Source organism: Danio aesculapii, chromosome 25 (assembly GCF_903798145.1).
Source record: "Danio aesculapii chromosome 25, fDanAes4.1, whole genome shotgun sequence".
Classification (NCBI taxonomy): Eukaryota; Metazoa; Chordata; class Actinopteri; order Cypriniformes; family Danionidae; genus Danio; species Danio aesculapii.
In genome coordinates this window covers 8,526,043-8,549,630 of record NC_079459.1, presented here as the reverse complement: position 1 = coordinate 8,549,630, position 23,588 = coordinate 8,526,043, and the positions used below count along the sequence as shown (strand labels likewise).

At 34.3% G+C, this 23,588-nt stretch overlaps 1 protein-coding gene across 1 annotated transcript in view; it reads right to left on the bottom strand.

The window, feature by feature from the left end:
* Positions 1-23,588, bottom strand: part of LOC130219594 (mucin-2-like) — a 68,754-nt gene that overhangs the window by 43,952 nt on the left and 1,214 nt on the right. The window contains exons 3-23 of the mRNA XM_056452027.1: positions 23,305-23,361; positions 23,115-23,171; positions 17,997-18,038; positions 17,699-17,755; positions 15,516-15,572; positions 14,737-14,793; positions 14,517-14,567; positions 13,526-13,573; positions 12,199-12,252; positions 10,500-10,559; positions 9,827-9,886; positions 7,903-7,956; positions 7,533-7,586; positions 6,975-7,019; positions 6,257-6,307; positions 4,124-4,177; positions 3,703-3,753; positions 3,469-3,525; positions 2,328-2,384; positions 1,561-1,611; positions 701-757 (exon numbers count right to left, since the gene is read on the bottom strand). Coding sequence (XP_056308002.1) covers positions 701-757; positions 1,561-1,611; positions 2,328-2,384; positions 3,469-3,525; positions 3,703-3,753; positions 4,124-4,177; positions 6,257-6,307; positions 6,975-7,019; positions 7,533-7,586; positions 7,903-7,956; positions 9,827-9,886; positions 10,500-10,559; positions 12,199-12,252; positions 13,526-13,573; positions 14,517-14,567; positions 14,737-14,793; positions 15,516-15,572; positions 17,699-17,755; positions 17,997-18,038; positions 23,115-23,171; positions 23,305-23,361 — 1,131 coding nt within the window. The remainder of the gene's footprint in view (positions 1-700; positions 758-1,560; positions 1,612-2,327; positions 2,385-3,468; positions 3,526-3,702; positions 3,754-4,123; positions 4,178-6,256; positions 6,308-6,974; positions 7,020-7,532; positions 7,587-7,902; positions 7,957-9,826; positions 9,887-10,499; positions 10,560-12,198; positions 12,253-13,525; positions 13,574-14,516; positions 14,568-14,736; positions 14,794-15,515; positions 15,573-17,698; positions 17,756-17,996; positions 18,039-23,114; positions 23,172-23,304; positions 23,362-23,588) is intronic.

Here is a 23,588-nt window from a genome sequence, read left to right as displayed (position 1 = left end):
TAAGTGTAGCTGCGCCATTCACTTGACACTTTGTCGATTATGTCCCTATGACACAACTCTGAGCCATTAGCTAAATTCCAAGCCTTGCTTGGATCCTCAGAGATATCCAATGTAGCATCTTGCAGGCATAGTCCTAAGTGGGGGAGTGGCCACACATGCAAATTCATTAATTCATTGTCCCTTTTTCATACAAGTCAGGGTGATTGGTCTTCTAAGAGAATCACCATCTTTCAGTTAAGACATAACTTTTCTGTTCCCTCCTTTAGGGAACAAGAGATAAATACATAATCAAGGCAATTTTCTGAAAGAAAATGCAGCAAAAATTATGGTTCAGGACTGCATTTCTTAAAAGTACTGTCATTCTAATAGATTGTAGAACCACTGCCACTAAAAGAGTTGGAAAGAGAGAATGACTTAGAGGAAGTTCAGAAAAGTAGTTTTAAAATAAGAGATTAAAAAAAACTGTTACTCTAATATACCGTTGAACTTTAAACTAAAATAAAAGTTGTGCTACAATAAAAATGGATTTGGACCCTGCGTTTTGTTAAAAAAACAGTTTGCATTTTACCTAAAATCACTTAAAGCTGACAAGCTTACAAAAAACATTTTTGTATACAATGAAATTCTGTATTGCAAGAAAATGTATTACAATTTTATGTTTTATTTTTTGACACAGTAGTCCATAACTAAAAATACTGACCTGAAGATGTTAATGTTGTAGACTCAGTTGAAGAAAAATGTGTCGTGGCAGTGGCTGCTGGGACATTTTGAGAAAGAAAAGAATAAAAAATTCACAGATATACAAAACATTTTTGCATTTAGTGAAAATGTGCTGCACAAATATGAAATATAAATATAGAACTGTGTTAATAATTTAAAAATTAAACACTTCATGTCAATGCAATTACTGACGTTTGATCCTCAGGAATTTAAAATGTTATTACAATATACAGTTGAATTCAGAATTATTAGCCAACCCCCACCTCCCACCCCCCCCCCCCCCACCTTGAATTTATTTTTTATTTTTCAGGTATTTACCAAATGATGTTTAACAGAGCAGGAAAATTTTCACAGTATGTCTGATAATCTTTTCTCTTCTGGAGAAAGTCTTATTTGTTTTATTTCGGCTATAAAAGCAGTTTTTAATTTTTAAAAACCATTTTAAGGACAATTATTATCCCCTATAAGCTAATTTATTCATTGATAGTCTACTGAACAAACAATCGTTATACAATAACTTGCCTAATTAACCGAGTTAAGCTTTTAAATGTCACTATAAGCTGTATAGAAGTGTCTTGAAAAATATCTAGTAAAATAATATTTACTGTCATCATGGCAAAGATAAAATAAATCAGTTATTAGAAACGAGTTATTAAAACTATTAAGTTTAGAAATGTGTTAAATAAAATCTTCTCTCCGTTAAACAGAAATTGGGGAAAAAAATATACAGAGGGGCTAATAATTCAGGGGAGCTAATAATTCTGACTTCAACTGTACATCAACAATTCAATGGATACACTTTCCTAATAAAGTATATAGACAGCTGTAAATATATATTACTTGTATGTGGTGTTGTTTGAGACCCAGAAGTGCTTGTATTAGTAGAGGGTGCTGAAATAAAGACGCATTAAAAAATAAATATAACATAAGTAATATAAGTAATGCTGAAATGCTTAACATAACGTTATGCTCAATTTTTGTATTTGACAGCATGCTAAGGTAAAAACATTTTAGCTTTCGTTGTATAAAATGTCCTTATTCATTGACAAAAGTACATTTATTAAATATTAATAACAACATAATAGGAAAATGTTTACTGTTTACAATTATATGCAACTATTCACCATGATTAAAAAAAAACCTTCAAAAAGATTAACCTTTGTGTTATCTGTAGCAATGTTATCCTCATATTTCTGTACTTGGACTATATGGTCAAAGGTGTGTGCTAGCTTCCCCTACAAAAGGTGGCTTTTTGTATAAAATATCCCTATTGACAAAAAATAAATTCATTAAATATTAATAACGATAACAAAACAAATGTTGGATTTACACAATGGTTAATCTTTTAAAAGTTTTTTTTAAATCATGGTTAATAGTTATAATATAATAATTGTTAGTATATATATATATATATATATATATATATATATATATATATTAAGCAGTAAACATTTTCATATTTACTGAGCTTGCTGATGCCTAATATTTAGAAGCTGATGTAAAATACATGAAGTACTGATTAAGAAAATATACAATTTTTATTGCTAAATTGCTGTAAATTGCTAAAACTCTTTAAATATAGTCAGCTGTACATATCTATTGCTTACTTGTAGATGCTGTTGTGTGAGTATCAGTTGTAGAAGAGCTTGTACTGGCAGGCGGTGCTGAAATACATAGTTTAAAAAGGAAATTAGAATTTTACTAATACTGAATGCCTAAACCAAATATTTTGTGTACAATTAGGCTAAACTAATCAGGGCGGCTATTCCCAAAAAAACCCCAAAAATAAGACTAAATTGATTGCAGGACAATTGCTACTAATGGAATTACAGTTAGTGAATTTAAGCTTATGTAACAGAGGCCAGCTAGGGAAGTGCTAGTCAGATAAACCTCACTCCTCTGACCTCTAAAGGTGCTCTAGCAACAGACACTAAAGGCCATGGTCTTTAGCCTCCTTGTTAGAGCGACCGACACCCAATGAAAGAATCACTGGTTCAATCCCAGCTCAGCACAGGTTGGGTGCAATAAGACCGATGTATTACATGTGGAGACTCGTCCAGGATGGGAGTGAGGTTTAGGAGAGTGAGTGTAATAGAGGCCAGCTAGCGAAGTGCTATGCAGTTAAACCTCACTCCTCTGACCTCTAAAGGTGCTCTAGCGACAGACCCTAGAAGCCATTGTCTTTAGCCTTTTTGTTAGAGCAACCGACACCCATGGAAAGAATCACTGGTTCAATCCCAGCTCAGCGTAGGTTGGGTGCAATAAGACTAGTGGATTACATGTGGAGACTCGTCCAGGATAGGAGTGAGGTTTAGGGTGGTGAGTGCAATGGAGGCCAGCTAGTTAAGTGCTACGCAGGTAAACCTCACTCCTCTGAAGGTGCTTTAGCAACAGACACTAGAGGCTATGGTTTTTAGTCTCCTTGTCAGAGCAACTGACTCCCATGCAAAGAATCACTGGTTTAATCCCAGATCAGCGTGGGTTGAGTGCAATAGGACTGGTACATGCTTTCAAACTCATTTTTGCATACAATTAAATTCTGCATTGCATAAAAGTTATTTTATTTTTCTGTGTACATATATGAGTGACAATAATTACAGTAATAAAACCAAAAGCAACCAAGGTTTTTGAATGCAAAAAATTATGACAGTCCTAGAATAAACAGGACTCCAACACCTCTAATTAACTTGAACCTCAAATTATCAATTAAAATGTTTACACGGTAGTCCATGAATAAAAAAAACTCACCTGAAGTTGTTGATGTTTGAGACTCAGTTGAAGAAGAGTATGTCATGGCGGTGCTTGCTGGGACATTTTGATAAAAAATAAACATTGGAAATTGAACATACATTGAAATTTCTAATGCTAGATACTTTTTGATGCTAGATTTTGAAATGTTGATTATTACAATATACATCAGCAATACAATGGTTAAACTTTCCTAATAAAGTATTTAGACAGCTATACATATATATTACTTACTTGTATGTGGTGTTGTTTGAGACTCAGAAGTGTTTGTACTGGTAGAGGGTGCTGAAATAGGTAGATGCAAAATGTGAGTATAAGTAATACTGAACTGCTTAAAGCAACAATGTTATCACTTTCTTTTTTTGTCCAATGGCATGACACATTTATCATTAATTAATTAAACATATAAATAAATTTGCAATAAATAAAATAAGTAATGAATTTATCCAAAATAAAAATTATCTGTTAAATTTAAAATGACTGTTATTATTAAAAAGTAATTTTATGGTGAAAAGTTAAACATTTTTTTCCTATTAAATTAAGGCGCTGCTGCTTGATATCCAGGTTATTAAATAGTAGTATTATTGCAATATACAATAACTGAAAAATGCTAAAACTCTCCAAATATAGTCAGCTGTACTTATATATTACTTACTTGTAGGTGTTGCTTGAGTCTCAGTTGTAGAAGAGTTTGTACTGGCAGGCGGTGCTGAAATATATAGATGTTTAAAATAAAGACAATTTTAGTATTATTGAAACGCCCACAAGAACAATTTTGCATGCAGTTAAATGATGTACTGTATGGCAAAAAGTGTTTATAGAATAAGATAAATTTAGTTCAGATTTTCCTCAATGAAAACGCAGCAAAAATTGTGACAAACAGGAGAAAAATTGGTCATTGTGTGCAAGTCACTTATGAATCCCTTTAGCTATTGACCATGAACTTAAATCAAAATAATGACACACTAAAATGAAGCCTTAAAGCAAAATCAGAGTGTAGAGAAAATGTTTTGTAGATCCATACAGTATATGGTTTCCGCTACATTAATTCGTCCGTGGCGGGGCGCCACACCAAAATTCATCCAGCCACGGCTACATTACAACTTTTCATTCAAAATATTTGGTTGTTTTTTTTTAAGATAGCAGGTTATAATTGCACCAAAAATGTATTAAAAGGTAAGTAAATTATAACAGCGCAAACTTTTGTAACAGTAGTGCTGTGCGTTCTTTGTTTAACCCTTTAAGGTGACATGCTGACAGACTGACTGACTGACAGACAGGTGCGTGATGCGTGAGGCCAGCAAACATGGCGTAGCTTTCAGTTATGATGAACACAGTATCCATAATTATATTTTATTTATAGATTAAGGTCTGTGGTTCTGCATACAATGACTTTATTTTGCTGGAGTTTATAGCCGTTTCACTTTACTTCAGGACACATTAATGCCGCTCTGTAGGTCTGTTAGAGACATTCATAAATATTCCTAGCAAATCTAATAAATGTTGGAGACATACTCGTTACATAAACGCGCTAAATCACCCTCCAGCAGTGTTTATTTGAGGGCGCGCAAGAAAATCTGCACTTGAGCAGCGTATATTTGAGGGTGCACAATAAGTTTTGTGCACGAGCAGAGGAAATCAGCGCTCGAGCACAGAGATTGACATGCTCGTAGGCTATTACATGAATGCGATCTCGACTTAATAGTGCGCTCACAACATTTGTCAATGAAATAACGCCACATGTAATTGGAAGATCTGTGTAAAATGCCCTACACAGCCACAGCTGCAAAAAATCCTAGAGCAAACACAGCAGTATATTCTAAGAGAATGGTTTAACATCAGAATGTTGAATAAAGCCAAACAAAAACTGTAGAGAGGTTGTAAGCAGTAGTGATAAAAACGTTTGCAATGAAGAGGTTTGTGGCATGAAGCCTACAACTGTTATGATCACCATTACCAATTACAGATCCCATCATGCACCTCACGCGCACACCAATTCCAGTTCTCTCCCTGATTACACACAGCTGATGCTCGTAAGGAATATTGACCAGGACTATTTATACACCTCACTTTGACATACACTTTTCTGAGTTTTGTTTTCTGTTAGCATTTCAAAGTGTTATTTCTAGTCTAGCCTTCCTGTGGTTTTGACCCAAGTTTTGTTCATTGTTTATCCTCTTTGCTACCTGCACCGATCTCTTGCCTGCTTTTGACCATGCTCTTTGGATTGTCTATATGCTCCAGTTTGTACATTTTTTTGACCGTTGCTTACCTGACTATTCTCTTAAATAAACTGCATGTGGATCATCAACTACTTTGTACCCCGACTCTGTTACAACAACCTTGAAAAGATTTATACTTCAAAACAGGCTCTAAATAGTGAATATGATCATTAATTCCGGTGAGTTTTGCTTGTTCTTTTAGCTTTTTGATGTTATCAGATGCAAAATGCAAACACTTTACTGTGTTGTAGTTTTTAATTTTGTTATTTGATGTGACTTATTTCAATATATTTGAACTGTGAAACTTGAAGTGCTTGTTTATTAGTATTTAGCTTCTAGCGATTGGGCACATGTGGAGGTCAAAACCCTTCCCAACCTCCAAAGTGAGCAAAAGGTTAAAAAAAAGTGTGAAAAAAACTGACAAAGAAAGAACTTTTAAAAAGTGATTTTATGATAAATGATACTGTAAAAATGTCTGTTGTACTTAGGCATTGTGCTAAGATAAAAACAGTTAGCATGTTAGCTTAGCTTCTCTATCAACTGACTGTGCAATTAAAAATACTCACTTGATAACGTTGATGTTGGAGACACAGTTGAAGAAGAGTGTGTTGTGGCTGCTGGGACATTTTGATGAAATAAAAAATAAAAATAAATCATTATTTTCATAATATTTCTTCAAAGATTACAAAACATTTTTGCATTCAATGAAAACCTGCTTGACAAGAAAATGTACTGTACAAATATACTTTAATTAGATGGCACTGTGTTCTAAATAGTGAAAACAGGCTCTAAATAGTGAATATGAAAATTAATAAATAGCGTATATGATCATTAACTCTTGTCAGTTGTGTTTGTTCTTTTTACATGCAGTATAGAAAGTGACAAATGGACAGCACTCCACACTTTTACCATATATTGTCTAAATCTGATGTTATCAGAGGCAAAATACAAACACTTTGCTTTATTGTAGTTCTTAATTTTGTTATTTGATGTCATGTTTTTTAAATGTGACTTATTTCAATATATTTGAACCAGGAAAGTTCAAGCACTTGTTTATTGGGGACAAGTGGAGCTCAGAACCCTTTCCAACCTCCAAAGTGAGCAAAAGGTAGCACAAGTTTGAGAAAAACTGACCTATAAGATCTTTTAAAAAGTCATTTTATGATAAATGATAGAGTAAGAAGTGTCTGTTGTACTTAGGCATTGTACTAAGATATAAACAGTTAACATGTTAGTTTAGATTCTCAATCTCCATCAACGGACTGAATGACTAAAAATACTCACTTGAAAAAGTTGATGTTGGAGAAACAGTTGAAGAGTGTGTCGTGGCTGCAGGGACATTTTGATAAGGTAAAAAAGAAAAAAGAAAACATAATTTTCATAATTTTTTTGGAAAGATTTACAAAACATTTCTACATTCAGTGAAAACCTGCTTTACAAGAAAATGTACTGTACAAATATACTACAATTTTAGATGGCACTGTGTTCTAAATAGTGATTTTTGAAGTTATCAGAGGCAAAATGTAAACACTTTACTTTATTGAAGTTTTTAATTTTGTTATTTGATGTAATGTTTTTAAAATGTGACTTATTTCAATTCATTTGAATGTTTATTAGCATTTAGCTTCAAGCGATTGGGGACAAGTGGAGCTCAGAACCCTTTCCAATCTCTAAAGTGAGCAAAAGGTAGAAAAATTGTGAGAAAATTTGACTTCTAAAAAGTCATTTTATGATAAATGATAGAGTAAAACGTGTCTGTTGGACTTACTGTGCTAAGATAAAAACAGTGAGCATGTTAGCTTAGCTTCTCTATCAACTGACTGTACGACTGAAAATACTTACCTGATAAAGTTGATGTTGGAGACACAGTTGGAGAAGAGTGTGTCGTGGCAGTGGCTGCTTGGACATTTTGATAAAAGCGAATCACAATTTTGTTAATAATTATTGAAAAACTTACAAATGTTTTTGCATTCAATAAAAACCTGCTTTGCAAGAAAAATGTACTGCACACACACTGTACATGTATACAATATTATATGAAATTGTGTTAATAGTACACTTTCATGTTATAGTATCAATGTCTTGGTATTAAAATTGCTGTTGCTAGATTCTGAGGGATTTTGAAATGTACATTAATGCAATATACATCAACAGTCAATGGTAAAACATTTCTTATAAAGTATTTAGACAGCTGTACAAATCTATTACATACATGTATTCGCTGTTGTTTGAGACTCAGTCGTAGAAGTGTTTGCACTGGTTGAGGCTGAAATATATACAGTAGATGTGTTAAAAATAGGGTGGAAATTTAGTAATACTGAAATGCTAAAAGCAACAATGCTATCTTCTAGGGCTGTGCAATTAATCAAAAATTCGATTTCGATTTTGGCTTCTAACGATTATGAAAAAGCATTAATCAAGATAAACGATTATTGCATCATATACCGGCCCCTTTCCAGTTGTACATATTTTTGCTCTGCAAAGCCCGGTTTTACATGAAAATTACTAAAAGCATGTACTGTAATGTAACGTTTGTAGCACAGGATGCGCATTGTTCATTGATGTACACAAATCATACATGTTTTTAAAAGCGCAAATGAGACCACATGCTGCCACACACACACAGCATGCGGGCAGTATTCGGTCTCATTTGCCTCTGAGGTGTCTCATTCGCACACCTCAAAGACGAGCAGAGCACACACATGTAAGTCATCAATGTGAGCGCTTTAATGGTCAAATAGGTGTCAACGCAGTGTTTAGTGATTATTCATATTAACCCTCATTTCTGTAATAAACCAACGAGTTGAGAATCAAAAGACACATGAAAGAGAAACCATTAAAGTGACAGCACGCAATATTCCTGCTACTGGCTGTTTTTCTCATTAATCAACAAAATGAGAAAATCCCTCACTGCTCTTGACTGAAGGACTGCTGTAGCTAAACTTTTTTTCCTTACAGTTATGCTTAAAGCACAGCTTGTTTCATATTTTTATTCTATTTTATTTATTTCCTTTTCCTTATTTAAAGGGAGAAAAATAACTGTATGTTGAAGTCAGAATTATTAGCCCTTCTGAATTATTAGAGACCCCCCCCCTCCAATTAGTGTTTAATGTAAAAAAGATTTTTTTTCCACCCATTTATAAGCATAATAGTTTTAATAACTAATTTCTAATGACTGATTTCTTTTATCTTTGCTATGGTGACAGCACATAGAATTTTACTAGATATTTTTCAAAATACAAGCATTCAGATTAAAGTGCGATTCAAAGGCTTAATTAGGGTGATTAGGCAAGTGATTGTATAAGAGTAGTTTCTTCTGCAGACAGTCAAAAAATATATTGCTTAAGGGGGCAAATAATAATGACCTTAAAATAGGTTTCAAAATATTTAAACCTGCTTTTATTCTAGCCAAAATAAAACAAATCAGACTTTCTCCAGAAGAAAAACTATTATAGGAAATACTGTGAAAAATTCCTTGCTCTGTTTAATATAATTTGGGAAAATATATAAAAAAAAAAATTCTTGGAAAGGCGAATAATTTTGACTTCAACTGATAATTGTTTTAAATAATCGTGATTACAATTATGACCAAAATAATCATGATTATGATTTAATCGAGTAGCCCTACAATCTTCATATATTTTGATCATTTTGATCAAGTTAAAAAGCGATTTAGCATTTTAGTTTCTTCTATAAAGTGTGGCTTTATCTTAAATTGGTATTTACATCAACTTATAATTAATTCTAACTGTTTATGAGTGATTTTTACCCCTATAAAGTTTTGCTCAAACCATACCATCAACACTAACTTCATGCTAATCAACTCTGAAATCTCAACTTTACTAGAACTATGTTAAGCTGCTTTGACACAATCTACATGGTGAAAAGTGCTATATAAATAAACATGAATTGAATTGAATAATTTTATCAATATACAGTATATTTGATGAAAGGGATCCTGACTAAAGTGGTGAAATGTTACGTATAATTGTAAACCATACACATTTTCCTATTAAAAGGAAGTTTCTGATACTTGATATTGTTGTGTGGAATACTTGCAGTGCCGATTATTACAATATACAATAACTGTAACATGCTAAAACTCTCCAAATATAGTCAACTGTATAAAACATTACTTGTAGGTGCAGCAGTTGTGTGAGTCTCATTTGAAGAAGAGCTTGTATTGGCAGGAGATGCTTAAAATAAAAAATAAAAAACCATTAAGATACATATTGACATGCCTTAAAACCAATTTGCATGCAATTGGAAGAAGGGTAATATATAAAATAACTAAAATGCTAAAACTCTCCAAGTATAGTCAACAGTACATATATCAGGGCACGACAATAAGAACTACCCGAGGCCCATGGTCAGCTTGCGAGACGCTCGGGACAGTAGACAGGATCATTACTGGCCCGATCGGGCTAGTGCTGCCTTGTCACTAAAGTTTAATTTGGCTATGACTGTTTGTAAATTGTGTGCAAAGGGCTATTTACATAGCTAGTGTTTTTCAGCCAATGATGAACTTCTGGTGAAAGCTTTATGTGACTATTTATTATGTCACACGGTTCCTTTTACAGCATTGATGTTGTAATGCAATTCAAATATAATCAGTTAAATAGACTTAAGCACCCACTTGGGTGACAAAGCGTAAAAAGAGACAAAAGACCATTTAAACACAGGCGCTTTCATTAGCGGCAGACTAGTGCAAAAATTCTATTGACAATACTGGGGTAAAATTAATTTCCATATTTTAAAGACATGCTAAAACTCTCCAAATATAGTCAACTGTATAAAAACATTACTTACTTGTAGGTGCAGCAGTTGTGTGAGTCTCATTTGAAGAAGAGCTTGTATTGGCAGGAGATGCTGAAAATAAAAAAAACATAAAGACATACAGTTGAAGTCAGAATGTCTGATAATATTTTTTCTTCTGGAGAAAGTCTTATTTGTTTTATTTCGACTAGAATAAAAGCAGTTTTTAATTTTTTAAAAAACATTTTAAGGTCAAAATTATTAGCCCCTTTAAGCTAGATTTTTTTTCGATAGTCTACAGAACAAACCATCAATATACAATAACTTGCCTAATTACCCTATCCTGCCTGGTTAACCTAATTAACCTAGTTAAGCCTTTAAATGTCACTTAAGCTGTATAGAAGTGTCTTGAAAAATACCTAGTAAAATATTATTTACTGTCGTCATGGCAAAGATAAAATAAATCAGTTATTAGAAATAATTTATTAAAACCGTTATGTTTAGAAATGTGTTGAAAAAGTCTTCTCTCCAATAAACAGAAATTAGGGAAAAAATAAACAGGTGGGCTAATAATTTAGGGGGGCTAATGATTCTGACTTCAACTGTATATTGAGGCTAGTGCTGCCTTGTCACTAAAGTTTCATTTGGTTAAGACCGTTTGTCTTAGCCAAAAATATATGAATGCAGTGCTTCTTGTTTGGTCTGATACACACTTTATATCGTATCTCAGTCGGGCAGTGAAGATTGCTGGTTTTTAAAGAAATCAGATCTTAAATACGACGATTTTGTATGGTATGACAATTCACCAGAAACCCTGAGGCTGGCAGACTATGATGCAGACTGAAATGCAGTCTGCGTGCATATACCCCATTAGGGTGCTTTTCACAGCTAGAAGTTTGTTGTCTCGTTTGGCATATGTGAATCACACAATTGTGCTCAGATCCGTGCCAAAACAATCAACCTGAGATCGCCTGAATGAGGTGGTCTCGGCTCGATTGAAACAAATTGTGGAGCAGATCAATTGTAGCGAGAAAGCAAAACATTCCAATGAACTAACAAACCACTGTATCAGAGTGTATTATGGTTGTGTAATAGCCACATATACGGCTATGTGAAAAGAGAATAAGGAGTAGGGCGGGATGTCATTCATACAGGCAAATGTGTGTTTCATGTCAAATACGAAAGTAAAAGCATGATAAAATATTACAGAATGCTGTTTGTTCGTTAGGAAAATTGACCAAAATTATCTGATCATTTTTTTCATATTTTAATCTTATAATATTTTGTATTAGGCCTATTGTTTTGTAAATGTCTGCACTGACACATCAAAAGAAAGATCAACATTGATCTGCTTTATGGTCTGACTGCAATCTTGGTTCATCTGTTATTTCTCTCTATAATTTAAGCCTACAATGCATAATTCTAGCCAATGTTTTTTTTATTAGATTGATAAATTCAATAGGTAGATTTACCTCTTTTTTTTTTTTTTTTTTTTTTTCATATTTAGTTACATCACAATTGTATTTTTTTTTTAATTTTCAGTTGTAAAGAACAGTTATGCTGAAGTTTTCTTTGGCTTTTGACACATTATTTAAAATATCTGGCTAAAAACTTGATAATACTAGCTAATAACTTTTTTTTTTTTTTTTTGGTGGGGCCAGTGAAATTGTTGGCAAGGCAAGTAAACCACTTAACCACTGGACCACCAGTAGACAAAAAATTCTTAGCATTGAACCCTGTATATATTACTTACTTGTAGGTGTTGTATGAGTTTCATTTGTAGAAGAGTTTGTACTGGTAGGCGGTGCTGAAACATATACAGATTTTTGTTTTTTAAAAGAAGGAAATTTTAGTAATATTGAAAAGCCTAAGAGAACAATTTTGCATGCAGTTAAATTATTTGCTGTATAACAAAAACAGTTCATAGAAAAAGATGAATTCAGTTCACTCGGTAGGTTCAAAAACACTTATTTTTATACATTAGTCGAAATTCCCTTCACATCTTGTTAGAGTTCATTAAATTAAGCTGTCTAATTGTATTTGTATGTATTATGTCTGTGGAAGATGTAGGATAAAAAAAACCCTCATCCAAATGTTAAGTCAACATCAAAGTAGGTATCAAGTATATCTGTCAATACTGTAAATACTGTGATAGATCATTATAATTTTTGGGGGGCGGGGGAAGCAGTGTGAATAAAATATGACAACTTTAACCCCCCTCCCCCCTCCAAAAAAAACATGTCACAAAATGTCATACTATATACAACAAACAAAACTGAAAAACTAGACTGAGGCTACTTTCACACTGCAGACAAATGTGGCCCGAATCAGATTTTTTTGCCCACATGTGATCTGTTTTTGTCTTGACAATGTGAACAGCCCAAACCACATGGAATCTGATCTATTTATTCAGATGTGTGCCACTTTCATATGTAGTATTAAATCAGACACAGATCTGATGTTTTTGCAATGCGACCGCAGTGTGAACGGTTGTGTTGGATTTCATGCGACATTTACATAATCTTTGAGCGACATGCGTCATCATTCTGTGATGCAAACATCATCTACTTATCAGAAGCGTATAGAATGGCACACAGGGCGATTACTTAACCAGAGAAAGTTGGTTTTCATTTTGGGAAAAAAAAATTGACGATAAAACTGGTGCTTGTTAACCAATCTGGTTAACAATTGGAGCACAGGTTGATCACGAAGCTGAAGAGTGTCGGGGGGTGTTGTGGATGGGGGGCCTTGGAGGGCTTTTATTCAGTTTTAATGGGCATTTTTATCCAAGAGAAAAAAGGGCACGTGTTGGGCCCTACCTATGCATATACTTGCCGCCTTTACAATTGAGTCTGCGGGTGGTCAGAAAGACGCGCATTGCAGTTGTCATAAATCACAAATGATCAGTGTTTTCTATCACAAGTGACTTATTTTAGGTTTCAAATGCCGAAATACACATTAGAAGTAGCATAACAACCCTTTACAGTTCATGAAATACACCACAGTTGTCTTATTAAATATGCATTAACAATGGAATAACAAAAAAACATTCCTAAATACTCTACATATATATTACTTACTTGTGTTTTGAGATTCAGTTGTAGAAGAGGTTGTACTGGCAGGAGATGCTGAAATATTTAGATGTGTTAAGAAAGAGAAACATTTTTAATAGTACTTTAATGCCTCAAATTAATTTTATATTTATAAGCAATGGTATAGTTTTACTGGATGAAATCCAATCAATCTTTTCAAAATATACAAATCTGGCATCCTGATAGTCTTAGGGCCCTATTTTAACAATCTAGGCGCAAAGTCTAAAGCGCATGGTGCAAAAGCATTAAGCACATGTCGGAATCCACTTTTGCTATTTAAGGATGAAAAAATATGGTTTGCACGGTGGCGCATGGTCTAACAGGGTTGTGCTTATTCTATTAATGAGTTATGGGTGTGATTTGAGCATAAGTTGCTTTAAACCAATCAGAGTCTCATTTCCCATTCTCTTTACGAGTCAGTTGCATCGCACCATGGCGCATTTGCTATTTACATGGCGGACTTTGTAAACGGAAAACCTGAATGCTTGACTAGCGAGAAAACAGTTAAACAGACCATCTGCAGCGAGGATAAAGAACAAGCCTCCTCCATTCAGCCTCTACTCTTTACTTTACACTTTTATTTTCGTGGATAAGGAAACGGTGTTGTACGCACTCCACTGAAGACATCCATTAGCCTACATATTTAATTTAGTTTGCTAAGAGCAAAGATTTGTTTCAAAACTATTTCTAAATTCAGTTCTAGTTTCTAGCAAACGAATGAATAAACAATAATAACGAAAAAAGTGGTCAAAAAACTTATATCTAAACACACGTCCTATTCTTATGCATCATGCTCATGAAAATTGCTGTTACCATGGTCTGAAAATAGCAACAAATTGTGCCATACACGTCTTGCACCTTATTGTATGATAGGGCTGATAGTATGAACACAACAATGATTCAGCAACTCGAATAACTTGTTAATAAAATTATAATATTTTTTTTCAATGAAAATTAGTCCAAGAACAATAAAACTCACTTGATGGAGCTGATGTTGGAGACACAGTTGAAGAAGAGTTTGTTGTGGCATCTACATTTTGATGAATGAAGAAAGGAGAACAATTTTCTTAATATTTCCTGATATGCTTACAAAACATTTCTTTTTTATTCAATGGATTTTGGCATTGCAGAAAAAATATTTCATAAAACATTTTCCCAAAAAATAGTTCACTGTGTAAAACACTGTTTCCATCCCTTACTTGTAGTTGTTGTTGTTGTTTGAGGAACATCTACTGATCGGCTGATGACATGGGATGCTGAAATATTTAGATGTACAGTATAAGGAATTGTAAAATAATGTTAAGTATATTTAATACTAAACATTATTTATTCAAAAGCAGTAAATTCCATACAGCAAATATTGTGAAAAGAATATTATATTACTGTAAATAGTGTAAACAGTAACTGTAAACAGTGTGAATATAGTTTGTTGCAAAAACTGGTCAAGATTGGGCCAACTCCCACCATGGTCATTTGTACGTTAAAAGGTACAGTTTTGTATTTTATTTCATTTGAATGTATTTATTTATATCTATGTATGTATTTTTATTCATTTATTTAAATTTATTCATTCATTTTCTTTTCGGCTTAGTCCCTTTATTAATCAGGGGTCACCACGGCGGAATGAACCGCCAACTTATCCAGCATATGTTTTACGCAACGGTCATACATACACTACCAATTTAGCCTATTCAATTCACCTATAGCACATGTCTTTGGACTGTGGGGGAAACAAGAGCACCCGGAGGAAAGCCACGCAAACATGCAAACTCCACACAGAAATGCCAACTGACCCAGCTGGGGCTAGAACCAGTGACCCTCTTGCTGTGTGGTGATCGTGCTACCCACGGCACCACCATGACACCCCTATATATTTTTATATACACTCATTTAGTGTCCAAACTGTAATTCATTTGGACATCTAATTATTATTTTCAATTAAAATCTTTACATAATAGCCCATGAATAAAAAACTCACTTGAAGGAGCTGATGTTGGAGTCTCAGTTGAAGGAGTGTTTGTTGTGGCAGAGGCGGCTGGGACATTTTGATAAAAGAAAAATAGAAATCATAATTTTTGAAATACTACTTGACATTTATACAATAAAATTCTGCATATCAATAAAAACCAAAATTGTAAACAGTACAATATAATACAGAAAACACATAGAAGAACTGTCAAGGAGGCTGAAATATATTTAGTAATAAATAGAAACAATATTGGAATGCACAAAAATACATTTATCGTGCAATGAAGTTATCAACTTCAAGAAATTACAACAAATACGATAAAACTAACTATAAACTGTGAATACAGTTATTTCTGAATGAAAAATACTGTGTGAAAATTAAAAAAAAAATCTTTACCAGTTTATAAATCTTTAATGACAGAAAAACAATTGTCTGAGGTCTACACCACCTGACAAGTCTTGTTGCCTTTTCAAGTTTTAGGAACAACAAATAATAACTTGACTTCTAGTTGATCATTTGGTATCAGAAGTGACTTATATGAAAGGCAAAGGCCTCTAGATTACGCTTATTTTACCAAAATAAAATATGATCATGTCTTGATTTTTTTTATTATTTAATTAGGACAGTGTCTTGCTTAGACAAAAGTCTTCTCACTTAACAAAAATAATGTACAGTATAGAATATAAAGGCATGGTGCAGTGGAAAAAGAATTACTATTTTGTATGACTCCCGTGAGCTTGGAGTACTGCATCCATACATCTCTGCAATGACTCACATAACTTATTAATAAAGTCATCTGGAATGGCAAATAAAGTGTTCTTGCAGGACTCCCAGAGCTCATCAAAATTCTTTGGATTTATCTTCAATGACTTCATCTTACCCCAGACATGCTCAATAATGTACATGTCTGGTGACTGGTCAGGCCAATCCTGGAGCACCTTGACCTTCTTTGCTTTCAGCCTCCACCTCAAAGTTCGTAAAGTCTGAGAAGGAGCGTTATCCTGCATAAGAATTTGCCCCCTCTGGTTTGTAATGTAATGTGTAGCACAAATGTCTTGATACCTCAGGCTGTTGATGTTGCCGTTCTCTCGCACGCCACACCATGATTTTTCCTCCACCAAACTTGACTGATATCTGTGAGAATCTTGAGTCCATGCGGGTTCCAATAGATCTTTTGCAATATTTGTGATGATTCAGATGAATTATCTGACAAATCTACCTTCTGCTACTTTTCCTAACGATCAACTAAAAGTCAAGTTATTTTTTGTTGCTCTTACAACTGGGATTGATGACAACACTTTTGTCAGGTAGTGTATGTGTTGAAGCACTTGACTCAAAGACGGAGGATTCCAGAGTTGCAACACACACACACACACACAGAATACACACACACACACACACACACACACGCACACACACACATACACACACACAACAACTACAGTAAACTAGGTTTTTTAGTCCATCTTCTGGTGCTTAGTTTTGCCCTATAAACACACAGCTCAGTAAATCATGGGAGTAACAATCACATTCAACAATCAAAGTATTCTCAAAATATGCAGGTAGTCAAAACTGCAATTACAAAATTGCTACACAGTGTAGAAACCAATCTGCTGAGTGTTTTCCAAAAAAAAAAAAAAAAAAAAAACATTAACTAAATAAGATTGTAACTTTTTTTTTCAACAAAATATTTATTAATTTTTCAGTTTGTGTATTACTATAGCTTACACATTATATAACAATCATGTGTACACAGCAAATATTTTACATCCCACTTGCCATCCCACCAGCCCATCCCCAAACAGAAAGGAAAGAATAAATTAAATAATAATAATAATAATAATAATAATAATAATAATAATAATAATAATAATGATAAAAACATTAAAATTGGTAATACATAAATAAAGATGCCATAAAATAAAAAGTATTAATAATATAATTAAAATAATAATTAAATAAATGAAAAAATGCATAAATAATAAATAAAAATAAATAAATAAATATTTTAATTAATAATAAAGCAGTAATTATACATAAAATATTAATAGTAAGAATAAAAATATTTTTTCTCTAAATTTTTTTAACAATACTACTTTATTATTAATTGATTCACCTTCATCAAATTAACTTTGACCTCTAATTATAATTTTCTAATTGAAATGCACAATAGGGTATGGAAAAAGACTCACTTGAAGGAGTTGATGTTGGAGTCTCAGTTGAAGTAGAGTTTGTTGTAGCAGCGGCTGCTGGGACATTTTGATAAATGAAGAAACAATCACAGAATCAAATTCTGTACTGAATAAATGTTAATGGATTATGTCTTTAACTATAAACTATGTAAATAAAATAGTTTTTAAATTAAAATGCTGTAGAGATCATTTATTGACATGAACAAAGTTTATACTTGACATGTAGACAATTTTATATAAGGTACCTTGTTTTATTATTAAAATCTGTACAAAATAGTTCATGAATAAAAATACTCACTTAAAGGAGATGTTGTAGTTTGAGACACAGTTGACTGAGAGTCTGTCAAAATTTTGATTATTAAAAAAACAGAATAACATTTTTGCATACAATGAAAATACAAGTTACAAATAAAGTCACTGGGCTCTATTTTAACGATCTAGGTGCAAAGTCTAAAGCCTGTGGCGGAATAGCATTAAGAGCATGTTCGAATCTAGCCTCCTTCATTCGACCTCTTTACTTTCTCTTCCTTTTTACTTTTACTCTTTACTTTACTCCTTTACATTTTCGTGGAGTAAGGAAACGGTGTTGTACGCACTCCACTGAAGACATGCATTAGCCAACATATTTAGTTTCGTTTGTTAAGTGCAAAGATTTCATTGATAAATTTATTTTCGCTTTAGTCCCTTTATTAATCAGGGGTCGCCACAGCAGAATGAACCACCTCGCAAAGATTTGTTTCAAAACTATTTCTTAATTCAGTTCTAATTTCCAGTAAACTAATAAATGAATGATAATAACAAAGTGTGGTCAAGAAACTGAGTTATATCACACACATCCTATTCTTATGCCCCATATGGTGATGCATATGTCTATGTAGTAAATGATAATTTTGTAACATTTTAATCCTTTATTTTTTTTATTTATGTTTTATATGTAAAAATATTTGTGTATTCCTGTACATCCTGTGTGTATTACCGTACATTCACACTGAAAGCGGCGAGAGCATCAAAGTAGCCGGAAGTCATTCATTTTCATTGAGAGCCGGCGGCGAGGAGTAGCGTGGTGCATCTTCGCTGGTGTGTGAAATCAAGTCAACTTTATTGTAATGAGCTATGATGCGGTTCGGCGGCAAGCAATCAGAATGAAGAAGTCCACTGCTTGAGAGGAGTTCAGAGAACACAGACCTGTGAACTTTGGTTCTGACCACAGTTGTTCCCAAAGGTTTGATTATTTCGGTCGCCGGAACATGCATTAAATAAGTTACTAATGTGCTTTAATGTTTTAACATTATATATTTATCTTTAAAAAAAGCGGGAATCTCATGCGACAGTACAAAACAGTATTGCTGCTTCAGGATATTTCAGACATATGGACACATATTGGATAATTAGGTGGAGCAAAGCCACACCACATGCAACTTGATCTTCTATTGTTAAATGAATTTAAGAAGTGTGCAACATTTTCACGCTAGAAAGCATGTTTTATGCAGGAATGTAACTGATATGCTGCAACGGCCCCTTTAAATACGAGATCAATGTAGCGAATTTTGATGCTCTCGCTGCCGGAGCTGAAGGCAGAGAGCGTTGTTGTCAGGGCGGCCAGAGAGACCTTGGACGCTCTCACCGCTTTCGGTGTGTACGCAAAGTTAAGCAATTGAACCTGCATAGGCGCATAACTAATGCAGTCTGCGGTGAACTTTAGACCAGATTTTAGTTACTCAATGTTGCGGTCTATTTCAGTTTCTCCAAATAGCAACTCATCAACAATGTGCATTAACATAAATCTTTTATAGACCAGCACACCCATAAGTCCACAAAGTAGCGCAAATACTTTTTAAACAACGTGGCTAAAAATTTGAAAATTAGGGTGGCGCTGGTCTAAAATATAGTAACAAATTGCACTAAACAAATGCACAAATGATGAGCTTTGATAAAAAAAATAAATAAAAAAAAAAAAAAAAAAAAAACACTGTCAAACCCTCTAAGTTACTGATCAAACTCAGAGACCTGGATATCAACGCGTCTCTCTGCAACTGGGTTATGGACTTTCTGACTAACAGACCTCAGAATGTTAGATCAGGCCACATCTGCTCCACCACCGTCACACTCAACACTGGTGTACCACAGGGCTGCGTGCTGAGCCCCTTCCTCTACTCCCTTTTTACCATCGACTGTAGGCCCGTGAACAGATCCAACACCATCATCAAATTTGCAGATGACACCACAGTGATTGGTCTAATCAGCAATAATGATGAGACTGCCTACAGGGAGGAGATACAGCATCTGGCCACTTGGTGCACCGACAATAATCTGCTCCTTAACACCAATAAGACCAAGGAGCTCATCGTGGACTTCAGGAAGGGACGAACAGGCTCGCATGATCCCATCCACATTAATGGGATGGCCGTTGAGCCTGTCTCATCCTTCAAGTTCCTGGGGACCCACATCTCAAAGGACCTTTCCTGGACCACCAACACCTCCAGCCTGGTCAAGAAGGCTCACCAGTGCCTATTCTTCTTGAGGCAACTAAAGAAAAACCAGCTTTCATCAGCCGTCTTGGTGAACTTCTACCGCTGCACAATAGAAAGCATCCTGACCAACTGCGTCACAGTCTGGTATGGAAGCTGCTCTGTTGCTGAGCGTAAGGCACTGCAGCGGGTGGTGAAAACTGCCCAACGCATCACAGGGACAACACTGCCAGCCATTGAGGACATCCAGAAGAAACACTGTCTGCGCCGAGCACGCAGTATTCTTAAGGACACCTCTCACCCTGCTCACAGACTGTTTTCTCTCCTGCCTTCCGGCAGGCGCTTCAGGCTCCCCCGGACAAAAACCAGCAGACTGAAGAACAGCTTTTTCCCCAGAGCTGTCTTCCTTTTGAACTCTGCCCCTCACTGACTCTTTTGCCCCCCCCAATACACCCCCCACACTCCTCTAACTTGTACTCCTCAAAATCACTGCACTATTTAACATTTGCACATTAAAAGTTTGCACATATTCATTGCACTACATTGCACTGATTCACTTATTTGAACTGTACATACCCACTGCACATGAACATTTGTAATTATGCACACACCCACTGCACATGGACATTTGTAATTATGTTTATCTATCTGCCACTCCTGATTATTAATAGCATCCTGTACATATATTCATTTATTGTAAATCTGTTCATAGCTAATACAACTTGTATATAATGTTGATAGTACATCCATCTGTAAATATCACCATAGTTTATCCATAACTGCACTTTATAACTTATACCTGTATCCTGCACTTGCTGCTATTGCACTGCTGGTTAGACCGAAACTGCATTTCGTTGCCTTGTACTTGTACATGTGTAATGACAATAAAGTTGAATCTAATCTAATCTAATCTTCAAAAAGAGATCACCATTTCTTTCTCCAGCTGAACTTGATGTGCTCATGCAAAGTTAGAGCAAATATGAGCATATATTTAAAAAAGCAACACAACTGCATCAGTTAGCGTGGGAAAACAGCTGCTCAAGTTAATGCGTAATTTTACATCTAAAGTATTTAAATATTTAAGCATAATAAAATAAGTAATGTTATGTGTGACGTTTATAAAATTTTTACACACACTCCCACTTTTATTCACATTGATCAGTTTTAATAGATTTAAAAGTGCACTTGTGTGTCTGCCTTTTTGATCAAGTGATAGAGGTTGATTTGACATTTAGAATGTAAGCAGAACTAAAAAATAGTTTTAATAATCCCATTAATCTAGTAACAGTACATGTCCCTGTCGAAGGTCAGTGAATTTAAGCGAATTATTTATTAAAAAAGGACAAGCCATTCTTGTACGTGACTTTGTTCTTTGTGTGACTGAAATGTAGGCAATAGCTATGTTTCCATACAAATATGTTAATTAAGTTTATGTGCAAAACTGGAATAACGCATAAAAAATGTGCGAATAAAGCAGCGTTTCCAACGAGTCAAGGAGAACCAAATCGTGACTTCCTGATTAACTGGCGCCAAATATCAACAGTAAAAACAGAATTTACTGTGTTAGAAGAAGCTGCGTCAATCTTTTCTTTATTTAATAAATGTACTTGCGCCTCAGAAGACAATGCTGACACAGTGAACGTGTGAGGGTGTTTGAAGTCATAAGATGCGGAGAACAGCACTCTTGACACTCTCCAGACGCTCTGGAGGTCATTAATAGTATAATAACATTATTACTGAAATGGTTAAGGTGTTTTAGAATGAATGACCATAACAACATTTAAGATGTGTTACAGTGTGCTTAGCCTGCTGGTTTGTCCATTTACACACATTTTCATCATCATATGATCTCTTAACAAATCTTTTTTTAATGCACATATTGGAATTTGTGTTTTTTATAAATTTTTTTCAAAAGTTATGCGCATCTTGATGTTTCCATCAATCGTTTTTATGCGCATATCCAAAATGAGCATTAAAATAGGTGGGTGGAAACGTAATACCGCTTTGTCTTAAAAAAAGGGGAGGAGACCGACAGAAACGGATAAAACCTGCTCCTGACCAGGTTAGGTTCACAAAGTTACCATAGTAACTGACTCTAAGTTAAAGTTACCCTCTCTTTCAGAAACAGGCTTGACTTACCCTGCTTTCTCGAGTTTAACAAACCTGCCATTTTGAAATGGAAAACCCAGAGTTTCTCTCATTTCAGGGCTAAAATACTCAGAGTTTTCACTTAACCTCCTTTCTGAAACGGGCCCCATGTGTGTGACGTTGTTATTACTTGGGATTATTGTTAAGAATAGAGGAATATGCTGGTGTTTAACTGCACTGCATTAATGCATTGGGCTCACACATATACTGTACTCTGCTCTCACTATAACCATGGTGGGCGTTTCTCTTCGTCTTGCACTGAACCCAGTGGACCAATCACAACAGACTGGGTCATCGGACCAATCACCACAGATTAGCATCACGTAAAGGAGTGGTTTGGGAACAAATGAATCACTGAACAAATCACACGGGAGTCGTTGGGATAATCAGGTAAAAATAAATGCATATTATAAGACAATGAAAGTGTTTTTTGACCTTGCGTGCCTGTTGTTGGAGACCCCCAAAACCAAAATATGACCTTTTATAATTATAATATGGGCTCTTTAATGAGACATTTGTTAAATGAAAAGGAATAATAGTTAATAATAGTTATGAATTCTCTTGTTGGTCTGTTTAGCAGAGCCCAACATAAAAACAATATAGGCTATAAGCCTTGAAATATATTTGAAAGAGAATGCATATTATGCAGAAACCTATTTAATTATATTACATAAGGAGTTAAGTTAATATATTTATAATACATATTGCAGAATTCCAACACTAATTAAGATAGGCCTATAATTATCATTTTCAATTCAAATGTTTATAAAATTGTTCATGAATTAAAAAAAAAAACTCACTTGTAGGAGCTGATGTTTGAGACACAGTTGATGTGGAGTGTGTTGTTGCAATGGCTGCTGGGACATTTTGATGAAAGAAGAAATAAAATCACGGTTTCTTTAGTATTTGCACTGATTAAAACAATATACTTCAACAGTACAATAGCAAAACTACACAAAAATGTTTAGAAACTGCATATTCATTATTTACTTGTAGATGTTGTTGTTTGAGACTCAGTCGTAGAGGAGCTTGTACTGGCAGCTGGTGCTGGAATAGTTAGATGTTAAAAAATAGAAACACAATTTGAACATTAATTGTTAAAATTATATGTTCTTGCTGTATGATACTCCATTAAATGTTTATGGAATATAACTACTACTGTAAATGATGTACATTTAAATAAAAATGCTGCAAATGCAATGAAACTGCAAGAACTGTAAAACAAATATTTCTTGTTGTGTGTATATTGTTTTAAATGAATCAAAAGGAAAGCA